The 12,921-nt window shown below is 43.8% G+C and overlaps 1 protein-coding gene across 1 annotated transcript in view; it reads right to left on the bottom strand.

The window, feature by feature from the left end:
• The window catches only part of OXSR1 (oxidative stress responsive kinase 1), an 83,517-nt gene that overhangs the window by 1,750 nt on the left and 68,846 nt on the right, over positions 1–12,921 (bottom strand). The window contains exons 10-17 of the mRNA XM_048317884.1: positions 11,064–11,129; positions 10,704–10,826; positions 6,067–6,102; positions 4,236–4,427; positions 2,712–2,788; positions 1,807–1,859; positions 1,406–1,474; positions 474–538 (exon numbers count right to left, since the gene is read on the bottom strand). Of these exons, the coding sequence (XP_048173841.1) occupies positions 474–538; positions 1,406–1,474; positions 1,807–1,859; positions 2,712–2,788; positions 4,236–4,427; positions 6,067–6,102; positions 10,704–10,826; positions 11,064–11,129 (681 nt within the window). The remainder of the gene's footprint in view (positions 1–473; positions 539–1,405; positions 1,475–1,806; positions 1,860–2,711; positions 2,789–4,235; positions 4,428–6,066; positions 6,103–10,703; positions 10,827–11,063; positions 11,130–12,921) is intronic.

The following is a 12,921-nucleotide window of genomic DNA, read 5'->3' as shown; positions in this document are numbered from 1 at the left end:
TTTTACCACCTCTGAAAGATTCACCTGCTCTGCTCTCAGTTTTGGCTCTCTTTTTTGGCCCACCTCTCTTATTTTCCTTTTTTCTTCTTCATTTCCCCATCTCCTCCTCAGGGACAATGAATCTGTACCCTCCCTCATTCTCTTCCTCCACAAAAGCAGTCTGTGGCAATTCTTAGCCCATCCACCTGCCCTGAAATATTTCTGCAAGTGCACATCCCAAGCCCCAAAAATACCCCTTTGCAACATTTTTACATGTTTATTAGCACATCATCTCATGCTTATTTATCTCAGGTGCTGCTCAGAGGATACAAGCAGGGAGCCTGCAGTGCCTACGGTTATACAACCAGTAAGAAGCTCTGGGAAAGAAGGGAGGATTTAGAGTGCATACATCAGATGCCTGCAGTAGACATCTACATGCAATGCCTTCTCCTTGCAAGGGACAACTCGATCAGTTAGGGAACAGGAATAAATACCAGTCTGAAAGTGATGGATCTGTTTGCCTGGGGCTCTTCTACAATTTTCTGCAAATTAGCTGCAACTGAAATCACACAGACACAAAGAAAATGGGCAAATATTAGCACAGGCCGGATAAAAACATCCCAAACTCATTAGTCCTCTTTCTATTACGTAACAAACTTTGCATTTTTACACTGATAAGGAAAGATTTAGGTCTCAATTAGACTCAGTCTACTTAAATCTAAAGCTTTGAACTGTGAAAACAATGTTATTGTTACTACACTACTTTTTCAGAGGTAGTTATTTTTCCCAGGATGTGATGGGATCAATAGTAATAAATGCCCAACTGCACTTGGAAATCCAGTTAATTTTGCACTAGTAGCTGTCCTGTGTACAAGGAACAGCTTTGCTTGCTGCACTTGGAATACACAGGCAGTGCTGACAGTTTAAAAGTCTCACCTACTGCACAGTAGGACACATTTATTTAGCAAAGTGTTGTTTGAGGCAGCTGTTCTCCCCATACAACTCGTGCTGCTGCCCCAGGGCATGTGCATCTCACACTTCCTTCCCCAGCCCTAATTAAACCCAAAAAGCCTGGCTGATTCCAGTCCCAGAGCTCTGTTGCACAGGATCTGTGAGCAGGACAGGCTTGTGCAGCAGTTTGGTAATGCATCTCTGTCATGACTTGGCTAATGCATCATTAGACTTCTTTCTGCATTACAAGGAACATTTGCTTCACAATGTTACCAACTAAATCGTCACCTTGTGAACCGGGGGTTGCCTACATGTTGGCACCGAACTGTCACCAGAACTGACAGCAGTTGGGCAGACCCACTGGGGTAGAGAATCAAGGCCACAAGAAATTTTCTTATCACCCACTAATCAGATCATTTTAAACATGCAAAAGGTAACTGAAATGGTTAGAGCAGAAAAAACCCCTTGTAATTACCTATTACCAGATCTCTGCCATCAACAAGACCTGCTGAAATGAGCTCCTGAGACACACCATCTGCAGTATCTGTTGGGGAGAAACCCAAGAACCATCACCACAGAGCAGAAGTTGTCCAGCTGGTGAAGGCACCACACAGAAACATGAAGGAGCTTGTACAAACCAAACAGCAAAAGTGCTCTCTACAAAAGACAGATACCAGGGTGCACACCAGGTGCTGTGAATTCACTTGAATTCACTGAAGGGCTGCACTTTGGCCACATCCATGAGTTTTACAGCAGTGCTCCAAGCCCAACCACATCCAGCCCTTTAGGAAGGCACTGTGGACAGACATTCACACAACCGCACAACACCAAACACAAAACTTCCCCTTCACACATTGGAATTTCCCACCAGCTCACCTTTCCCTGGGGTGAATTCAAACCGAATATCATGGAGCTCTTTATTTGAATTCCTGTGGAAAGAAGAGAATTTTATATAAAAGAGACCATTTCATGGCACTGATAGGTGCCCAAAAGAAAGTGCTGTTGTTGAATAATCAGTCTGCGAAGTGAATTCTCTGCATTCTACCCCCTCAAAGGCAGAAACTCATCACTTGGGTGTGCATGTGGAAGCAGCACAGTCTGCCTCCCAACCTGACAGAGCCTGGGCCACTCCAGGATAGGTGAGTGCCGCCTCTCTGGTACAAGGCCATGTTGTTCCACTGTCTCAGCAACTCATATCCCTCAGCAGAGGTATCCCTGGAGTGCATGTTTCAGAGGAGGGAAGTGCTCACTGGCTGCAGATGCAAACCCATTATGGAAGCGATGCTCAGAATCCCCACTCTAACACCTACCAACAACCAGGATGCCTCCAGAGATGAGAGGCAGGTTCTTTTAATGAGAAACAGCAGTTTGTGCAATGAGTGCAGAAGAATCCTTTGTTCTGCCTATTTCTAGTGACACAGACCAGAATCCACTCCCTGAACTGGGTAAAAGCTCTTCACTCTCAGAACCGGCTGAAGTCTGAAGTTGTGCATGAAGATTAAGATCGTTCAGCACAAGGCCAGAACCCCTGGATCCCTGAATCCTTTAAGGGAACCCAGCTAATATTTCCTTCCCACTCCATTAGAGTTTAGCAATGTTTACACAAATATGAAAACCTCTTTCGATACACAGGTTTTACCAAACTGAAGTGGATGTGATAAACTGCTTTCCCAGGTCCCAGTTTCGGAAGAGCAGATGAAATCCAAGCTGACAATGTTTAACCCAGTGTCCCTCTCTGCAAAGGTTCATGTTGACAGAACAGGACAGTTTTGTGCCCTTACCTTAACCTTAATACAAGGTTGATGGGGACTCTCACGTCTTCCTGTACCGGAGCTGCAGCAGGGGCTGCAGGTGGAGCCTGCAATGGGATTACATCATTTTAAAGCAGGTTAACAATTCCTTGCTCTGGCTTTAAAACTAGAGGTAACCTTGATCAGCTGTAGATGAAAGTTTAACTCATCGTTGGAATCATGGCACTACAGTGAGAAGGACAACAGACCAATGAACCAGGAAAACTTCACACTTGAACAGGAGGGTCTCTGCAATTGCCTTGAAAAGAGTAAAAGCTGCACAACTTTGAGAAACGCCAAAATGGCAGGAGACTTCAGAAGTGCTAAATGTAAAATGATTGCTTGCTTTGCATTAAAACTTAAGGTTTTTGGATATTCATGGCAGCTTTAAGACCTCCTGTGTTTTAATCCCCGCCCCAAATACCTGATTTAAAAACCTGATACAACTCTATCAGTAAAAAATTTAATTTGCAGATTAGCATGTACTCTCCGTTATCTTTTTTTCCCCATGAAATCGAAGACTTTAAGAGCATCTAGCAGCAGTTTTATAGCTGCCTATTTTCAATTCTAAATTACTTCTGAGTAGTTACTGGAATGTGTAATCAAAGCATTTTATACTTGTCAGCAGTAGATTTCCAGTAGGGAAGATCCAAGAGTTGCCCTGCACTTGTTACAGCACTTGTGGTATTTCCAGTAAAGAGCTACGTGTTAGTCAATCTCCACCAAAAAAACCCAAATAAAACAGAGAGGGGTCGGTCACTTGTACTGCCCATGCTGAGGCAAGGGTTTTATACCTGCAGGAACAAGACAGACACAACACGAGGCTGATAATTTAAGCATAGAAGTCTTGACCAAGTGTTTTGCATCTAGACCACTTGTTTTTTCACAGGAGAAAAAAAATAACCTTTCATTTAAGACTAGCATTTTACTCCAAGGTGCTCTTGGCCCAGCAATGCAGCTCAGGGCTTCTGATCACAACCTGGTTTCTGTTGAAGCTGAAAACCAAGAAACCAAGTCAGTGAAAACAAACAAGGGTTCATGGAGAAGTCCAGAGCTCTGCAAAACAGTAACCAGTGAGAGAACAAGAACCAGAGGAGAGCCATAATGGTAACACACTGACACAGAGAGCTCTGAGGAAGAACATACTGACACTAAGAGCTATAGAGACGAACACACTGACACAAGTTCATGAAGTTCAGCTTAGGACAAGCTACCAATAAATCAGGTATTGGGCACTAGTGGCAGATACTCTGCTAGTGCAAATCCAAAGTGTCACTGACACCAACACTGCTCCAGCCTTCACTGCTGCTGGTGTTTCAACTGCTGCATAAAATTCAGGGATTAAACACCGGCCTTTATTTAAGAGATTTGAAGGGGTTTGATTTAAGTATTAAAGCCATTTTAATGTTGCCAAGAATATGTCAAACTTCCATGGTTTCAGATTGTTCTAGCACATCTGGAATAGAACAGCTAAGGGAAAACCTGAAAGCTGGCAGGAGGGGTGTTTGCTCTTACCTGGGCTGCTGCTGGGGCGGCTGCTGCTGCTGGGGCTGCTGCTGCTGCTGGGGCTGCTGGAGGAGCCTGGCTGGGTGGAGGTACAGCAGTTGGAGGTTGTGCAGGTGCTTGTCCTGCAGCCTGAGGTAGTTCAGTAGGTGCCTGTGCTGGAGCATTGAGTGAAGGACCTGGAGGCTCAGCTGATGGAAACAGCTGCAAGCAAAAAGGAGTTTTAATGAGAAAAGCAACTCAGAGAGTTCTGATTCAAGCACCAGCTTTCCCAGAAGTGCTTGTCTGCCACATAAATCATTTAGAGAAGTTCTAATGCCAAGGGCATTCCCAGGCCTCCAGGACATTAACGCTGATCCCAAGTTGGTGTTCAGGGGTTTAACGTGTCCTCATGTCCAGGGACCCATTCTGTCCTGACATTTGCAAGTTTTACTCATCAGTAAACCAAGATACCAGCACGGCTGTTGATCTTGGACAAAAATTCCGTGCTGTGGCAGGGCTGCGTGCCTTGCTATCCTATCCAGCTGGGATGAGAGCATCCTATCTTTCAATCTTCCTCTTTCCTGGAGTCTGAGTCCTACTTATATTTCCAAGTAGCCACGCACTCAGAGCAGAACAACCCTGCTTTGACTTGTAGTTCCTTTCAGAGAACAAAACCCAGCAACAAAGCAGTGAGATAACTATCGACAACTAAGCCTTTCCAAGCAAATGTCAGAGTTACTTGGGTATCGATGGAAAGTGAATTCAGAGTTCTTCAAATCACACTAGAGAAGGTTTAGGATTGGACTTGACTTTGGTCTCTTGCAAAACACAAAATCAACTAACCAAACAAAAAAAGCCACTCCCCCCAAAAAACTCTATATGAAATTAATTTGAAGGTGGGGAAAAAGAGCTAAATGGAAGTTTAATCTCTTTTTTACCTCTTGTTATTCAGTACACAGAAACCAATTTTGGCATGGTAGCCAAAGAACTGTCAGCTTGACAACACTTCAGTGTGCCCTCCAGCTCACTCTGACGGGTTGTAGGAAATATAAATCATCTTCAATGTTGGAAACCTGGACAGGAGACTTCCAGTGGGAAAACTCACCCCAAAGGGATTCTGGTTTTCAGCTTTTTGTTTAAATTTAGAATTTATGCCAAATTACAGTGCCAGAACTGTGGTCCTTCTCAAGATCTCCCTTTATAAACACTTCTTGGAAACGAAGGAAGAACAGGACAGCCCAACTCAAGACTAATTTCTAGGAGACAGCTCTGTTTATCTTTCAACACAGGTAGGGAAAAGACAGACATAGCACAGCCTCTGGAAGATAAGCAGTCCCTATCACTGACAGATAAGATATACTGATATTCCTAATGTAAGAAACAGTTCAGAACTGAAGAAAGATGATAAATTGCAACTGAAGTTTTGTTTGCTATCAAATAATACTACAGATTTCTTTTACAGCTCCTGAGCACAGGTTCCAAAGCAGAGAATCAGAGAATGCAAACCAGACATCCTAAAGTTGTGTTCTGTTGGGTTTGTGTTGTTTGGGGTTTCTTTTAAGGAGGAAATGAGAAGACAGTTGTTTTGCTTAGATTATTCTTGTGACCAATTCATTACCTTACAACAAACAGTCTTTTGCCATAGCAAGCTGACAAGACATGCAACAAACCTCAAGAAGAGCTCTTGGCATTACACAGCCAAGGATTCCTTTTATAGGGAGCTCTTCAAACAGAGCTCAGCTAGATACCAGCTTCTACTTCACACAGTATTGTGTACAAATGCTAATAAAGCATGTTCCTTGAAACAACAGCAGTAACAAGGAGTCATCTTTTCAAGAAGCCATTTGCAATTATAACTTACCTCGGAATTCTGTACAGGTTCTTTCACTCTGGGAGACTGAAAAACAGAGAAGAAGATGTCATTGCCTAGACCAAAGTGAAGCTTACTGACGAGGAGGACTTGTCAGAACCATACTGAACACGAGAACCCTACATAATTGTTTCAAGTTCCATATGTGTATTAAGATGCACGATAAAAGGGACACCACACGATTTGTTGTCATATTGTACCACCCAGAAACACCGTCACATTTCAGAACTTGCAGTCAATATTTCCACAGTGGCACACAGTACCCTAAGATGCTATCATGGTTACCCATTAGCAAAATTCAGGACTCCCAAAGATCACTCAGATTGGATCAAACTACTTATGCACCAAGAGGGGAAAATACATTTTAAGCTACTCAAATCTGGCAGAAAAACACACACACAGACCTGCCTGGCAGAACTCTGCTAGAAAACAAATTCCCCTCCTTTACTTAGGGAGGTGGCTTCCACACCAGCTTGCTTAAAACATACAGACCCTTTGTAGGGTGGGAGGCGGGAATCAGCCTTATTTGTGCTGCCTTTTAGAAGGAAATCCCTGGCCTGCTGTCCCTGCCCTTGGACCCTGCATTCTGCTGTGCTCTTTGTGAGAGAAAGCAGAGAACTGACAGGTAGGTGTACACTCAGCCATGAAACAAAAAGACCAGTTGAACATAGAGGAAAGTGCAGGCAAAGCAACATGACCAACCTTTGCTTATCAGTAAAACAAAGATAATACTGCACTAGCTGTTTCACACGGCCAGGGAGGAATTGCCAAGTACTCCTGGAAAGCCCTGCAACGTAGAGAGCCTGCAGCTTTGACTTCCAACAAGTCCAATTACTGTGTGGAGATAAGTGGAATGGTTTGGTCCATGATGGGAATAAAAAAAATACCTGTTCCTTCTGCACATAATGGTCTAACAGGTTGCTGTTTGGACAGTACAGGCTGGACAGCAGAACATTAAGTGCCATCATGCCCCTACTCTGAGCCAGTTTCTGCACTAACCAATGCCACTACCTTAACAAGTGCAGACCAGAGCAATTTGTAACATATGGCTCAGAGGCTTCTCGTGAGAAAAGGTTAAGAAGTCTTACTCTCAGAACAGCAAGTTTCAAAAAGCTCTCTGGACAGGGGAGACGGAACAGTTCCCTCCGGATGACTATGTGCAGGCAGTGTCAGGAAAAAAGTCACACAGCCGGAAAGGTAAAGCCTGAAATCCATCTCAGTGTGCTCAGCCTTCACTTGACAGTTACCAGGTGGGATGAAAAATATGGCATTCCTCCCAGACAAACAGCCCTGCTCCACATCTGCAGGCCACAGCTGCTGCAGTGTTCTTCCAGGAACAAAGCTCACATCCAAGTGCACCTGGATGTCTCAAGGAATTACGTAAAAGGAACTTGTCTGAGAGATCAGCGTGCTAAGCACTGTACAGATGAGTACAGAAACACTGGCCTGGCCCCTGAGCTGACAACTGATCCAGATAAATGAAACACAAGTGGTGAGAGCCAGTTGAATATGAGCCAGGAGTGCCCAGGTGGCCAAGAAGGCCAATGGCACCTGGCCTGTATCAGGAATAGTGTGGCAGCAGGACCAGAGCAGTGATTCTTGCCCTGTACTTCGGCACTGCTGAGGCACCTTAAGTGCTGTGTGCAGTTTTGGACACCTCATGGCAAGAAGGACATTGAGGGGCTGGAGCAAATCTAGAGAATGGAATGGAGCTGGGAATGGGTCTGAAGCACCAGGCTGACAAGGAGCAGCTGAGAGAGCTGGTGAGGCTCAGCCTGGAGAAAAGGAGGCTCAGAGGAGACCTCCACACTCTCTACAACTCCCTGACAGGATGGTACAGACAGGTGGGGATCAGTCTCTTTTCCCAGTAACAAGGGAAAAGAGGAAATGGCTTCAAGTTGCACCAGGGGAGGTTTAGATTCTATATTAGGAAAGACTTCTTCACTGAAAGGGTGCCCAGGGAAGTGGCAGAGTCACCATCTCTTGAGCTGTTCAGAAAACATGAAGAGGTGGCCCTTGGGAACAGGGTTTAGTGGTGAACAAAGTGGTTCTGGGCTAGCAGTTGGACTCAGCAACTCTGAAGGTCTTTTCCAACCTTAACAATTCTATGATTTTATGAAAAACATGGTCAGGAAGAAGACAGCATAAACATTAAAAAACATTTACCTAAGGCACAAATAGGATGACTTTGGGGATTAATTCTAACTAATTTTTGCTTGTGTAATCAAAGATGATGTGAGTAAGCAGTGAAATGTGACCACACAACTCACCACCGCTCAGATTTATTGGGTAACAGAAGGTGCACTATTTAAAAGCCCCCAGAGTGCAACTGCTTTAATTTGAATTCAAGGTTTCAAATGCAGAGAGGAAGGAAGTTTAGAAGGTCTTTATATCCAAAAGGTAATGTTGACCCAGGAAGTGACCATAATCAATGAATGGAAGAGACATTTCTGGCTCTGGGTGTAATAAATATTTACCTGCTCTCAGATGCAGTCCTCAGAAAAGACTTTTAAAATACACATTTGCACATATTAAATTCACCCTATTTTTTAATGTAAAGTGGAAACAAGTAAAAAATACCAACACCTTCCATTTATGTAGATGATTTTATGCAGGTTAATACTTCAGTATTTTGGCACATTAAGTCAATCTGCAGGGCCTCCTTTTACTTTGTGGCTGACAGCAGTAAAATGCAGGTACAGATGGAATCACAGAATCACAGAATGTTTTGGGTTGAAAAAGACCTTTAAAAATCCTCTACTCCACCTCTACAGCAACGGGCAGGAAAAAAAGGTGCCACCTAGTTAACACAAGTTATTCTATCCAACAGCTTGGTTAAAATTGCAGAGGGATTACAGGTGGAATTTACACCCAGTGTTTGAAATATGGCCAAAAACACAGGACAAACACTGTTAGTCCTCAGTAACACCACCATATTCATGGCAAAAACTGGCAGTTTGGATACAAGTCTTAGGACTGCTTGAAAATTAATCAGATTCAAGTACCCAGGCAGACGTGTAGTGAGGTCTGAGGTGCCACATGCCCTTCCTGACATCACAAAACATATAGGTGCCCCAAAATACTGTGTTACATACCCATGGGCTGCCTCCAAAATGGTAATGTACATCTGCAGGGAGGTAACTGAATTAAGACCTACTGCTCCAATGTCCATCCTAAAGCTTTGCTGGATGGGAGACCTACAAGCAACGGCCAAGCACAGCCCAAATGAAAGCAGTCAGGACAGGCAGCAGCACAAGGAAAATGTATCAAAGCATCAAGAAAAAAACTGTCTTGAAAAGGAGCTTGTAAACATGTGTGTCAATCTGCTTTTTTCTGCCTAAGAGGAATGAAACAAGTAAGTACTGTTCAAAACACAGTAAACAGTGTGAAGTCACAGTGCCCTGGGCTTTGAGACAAGATACAACAAGTTCTAAATAATCTCTGAAACAGAATTAGGGTCTTTTACAAGAATGTTTCTTAAAATGTGATCATATTCTAACTTACAAAAGGAACTTAGAAGAATTCAGCTTATAAAGCATCAAAGAATTTCAGTAGTAGCCACCTGGTACCAAGAGATCTTCCCTGATCATGTATAATACAAAGCTGGACAAAATAAGCCCTTTACGAAGTCACAAGAGTTGCTGTCACAAAGTATGGAATTACTGTATCATGTGGTTTTTAAAAATCCAAGCATTTCAAAAGATGCAAAATCTTGCATTTAATATTTAAGTGTCTATTCACAACAGCAACAGAAGCCAGACTAATGAAAGAGAAATGAGAAAAGTTGTAAAGGGATAAATGCTTCAAGCCAATACTACTTTTTTCCCTTTCCTATTGAAAAGCTTCCTCTAAAAATCCTTCACTGTCTCACTAATTCAATTACAGGATGATTATAACACAGAGTCCGCTTCCAGCCACCTGCTGTAGTGAAAAAGGACCAGGCAAACCATTACAGAAAAAACCCACACTGGTGACTGCTGGGGGAAGACAACCTGAGAAACCATTGTAATCTTTAGCTGATCATTATGCACTACTCCTCTTGAGTTCTTGGGGGCTTTGTGTATGTGCTGGGAGAGGGGAAAGTGGTGTTTTCTTGAGGATTTTCAAGCACTACACCAATCACTCCTGTGACTTCAGGGATGCTGTGAGGTTTTCTACCAGGATTGATTGATTTCAGTGTAACTGGGGGGGGCAGAACCAGACCCTGCATGTTTCAGCAATCAGCCATAAGAACAGGCCCTATTGATTTCAGCTCCATCCTGGAGAGGGCGGTAGGATAAAACCTCTCCTGACACTTCGAGAAGAAAGCGTCTCAAGCAGTCAGCATCCTTAAAGGGAATCCTAGCTGCAGTAAATTAGTATGCTGCGCTGGGAGCAGGCTGTCTGAATTAACATTTCCAATTATGCTGAACAGCCCTGAATGAGACCAGCTGTGCCCCACCACAACGACACAAAAGATCAATACAATTTCTTCAACCTTCAATCTGCTTTCTTTCCTTCAGCTCCAAACTCGAGGGAAGGGAATATAACATGCTGTTTATCATGCTTAAGGCCACATGCTCCCCAAATATATTTAGATGTACCACAACTGGAAAACAAAACAGAGACAGTGGAGTTGGAGGACCCACCCTGAGCTGTGAAATTGCTGCTCTGCCTTCCTCACTTTCTTCATCGAGCTCATCATCACTCCATTCCCAGCCACCATCTTCAGTCTTATGAAGACGCCCACTGGAGCCTGGGACTCTCCGGACCTGCTCAGCACAAGGACACAGAACTTACACCTCAAGCAGTTTCTAGAGTTGACTTTTTAGAAGAAATAGCACCAGAATGTCTTCAGGTTCCATCACCTACCACAGTGTCTGATTATTTTATTGAAATAAATAGCTCTATCTAGAAAAAGCTGTACTGCACTACTTATTAAAAATGTGAGTACAAGCACAAAAAATTAGTACAACTGTAACAGCAAGAGCCCAGGAGGTTTTCAATACCTTTTTGGATCTTTCAGTGATTGTTGGTGCTCTCTGCAACATCTTCTCTTGTAAAAACTCTTTATTCTGTAAAGGAAAAAATACCAAACATTTGCATTGCTGAAAACGCCCTTTGATGCCTTCAGTGTCTCTGATAAACTGTTAAGCTGTTTCTAGCAGAAAGTTGTTTACATGTTTCATCCCTATTCTCCCAAAGATATTAACCACTCCCCTACTCTGGGCTGCAGTATATGATGTTTCATCCTAAATACCTTTTCAGTTAACAGTGCCACACTCCCTATGCAAAGTGACATGGAATTAACAACTGAGGAGTTGGATATTATGCTGATTTCCTTGGAAATATACATATTATACTGCAGTATCTGATACCCTGCTGAGGTATTTGGCATTCTTCCACTTGCAGATACTACACCACCTGGATCCAAGCCCTTTGCTTTATCTTACTCCTAAATTTATGCCTGTCCAACTGTCAAAGGCAAACCTCAGATGTCAGACAGGTTGGGATGCAGGAATCCCTCTGTGCTGGAGTAAACAGAAATTGGGGCAGCAAGATTTGAAGTGGCTGAAAAAACGTACAGCATTTATGTTTAGAGAGGAAGCAAATGCAGTGATCACAACAGATTGAATATTGGGAAACTGCTGTGATGCTTTATTGTATTAAATTTCCCCTTCAGCAAGCTGCTCCAGACTGGCCAATATGGGCTCCTGAGAATATAATTTTCTGACTGCTGAATTGTGGGGCCAAACTTCTGGCAGCAGGGGAAGCAGGACAGTCCAGACAGGCACCCTGGCATTTGGCTGGGTATTCCATACCACACCAGTGCAACTGGAAAGCTCTGCTGTCCCTGCCCATGCAGAGCTCCCAGAACTCCCCCAGAATGGCTGCTTGCAGGCAGGATGGAGAGTCTCAAGACACACTCTGTCATTCCTGGTAAGTGGCTCCCAGCATTATCAAACCATACTTTTACATAACCTAGATGGTATTTAAATATATGACTCAATATAGCTGTATAGAAGCTGCACTCTTCAGCCCTCAAGTTCCAGCTGTCAGTTTGGCAGTGGCTGATGTGTGACAGTAATTTAACCCCAAGTGTGAACTGGCACACGTTTGCACTTCAGATGCCGGGTTAAGCATTGCCTCATTTACAATAATGTTAATTTTCTATCACCACCCATGCTAATATGTTACTCTCCAGCAGCTTAATGAAAGCACAAAGGAGATTTAACACACAATGAAGTATAACGTGAACTAGAACTCACATAACCAAACAGAGAAAGGTCAGCAATGTGGAAACCATCCTGTCACTCTGGACACCAAGTGTGCATCCAGCATACAGAGGCAGACTAATCAGCTGCCAAAAATCCAACTATGGACAGTAAAACCCCAGTTAATACTGTCAAGAGCCCAGACATCAGTTAAACTTGCCCTAAAGCAAACTGCTGCATTGCATCAACTGGATCACCCTGCAGACTTCCCTGGTTCACAGAATTATCAAACCACACAATACCCTGAGTCGAAGGGACCTACATGGATCATTGAGTCCAGCTCCAGGCCCTGCACAGGACACCCCAACACACCCCCCTGAGAGTCTTGTCCAAATGCTCCTGGAGCTCTGGCAGCCTTGGGGACATGACCATTTCCTGGGGAGCCTGGGCAGCGCCCAGCCACCCTCTGGTGAAAGAACCTTTCCCTAATATCCAAACTAAACATCCCCTGACACAGCTATAGATCATTCCCTCAGGCCCTGTCACTGGTCACCACAGAGATCAGCACTTGCCCCTCTGCTTCTCCTCATGAGGAGGAAGTGCAACTCCCCCCAGTTGCACGTGTTAAGATTCCTGTCAGCTTTAATAGGGT

The sequence above is a fragment of the Corvus hawaiiensis genome, chromosome 1 (assembly GCF_020740725.1).
Source record: "Corvus hawaiiensis isolate bCorHaw1 chromosome 1, bCorHaw1.pri.cur, whole genome shotgun sequence".
In the NCBI taxonomy this organism is placed as follows: Eukaryota; Metazoa; Chordata; class Aves; order Passeriformes; family Corvidae; genus Corvus; species Corvus hawaiiensis.
Note: the sequence above shows the minus strand (reverse complement) of the source record. Positions and strands in the feature narration are given on the sequence as shown.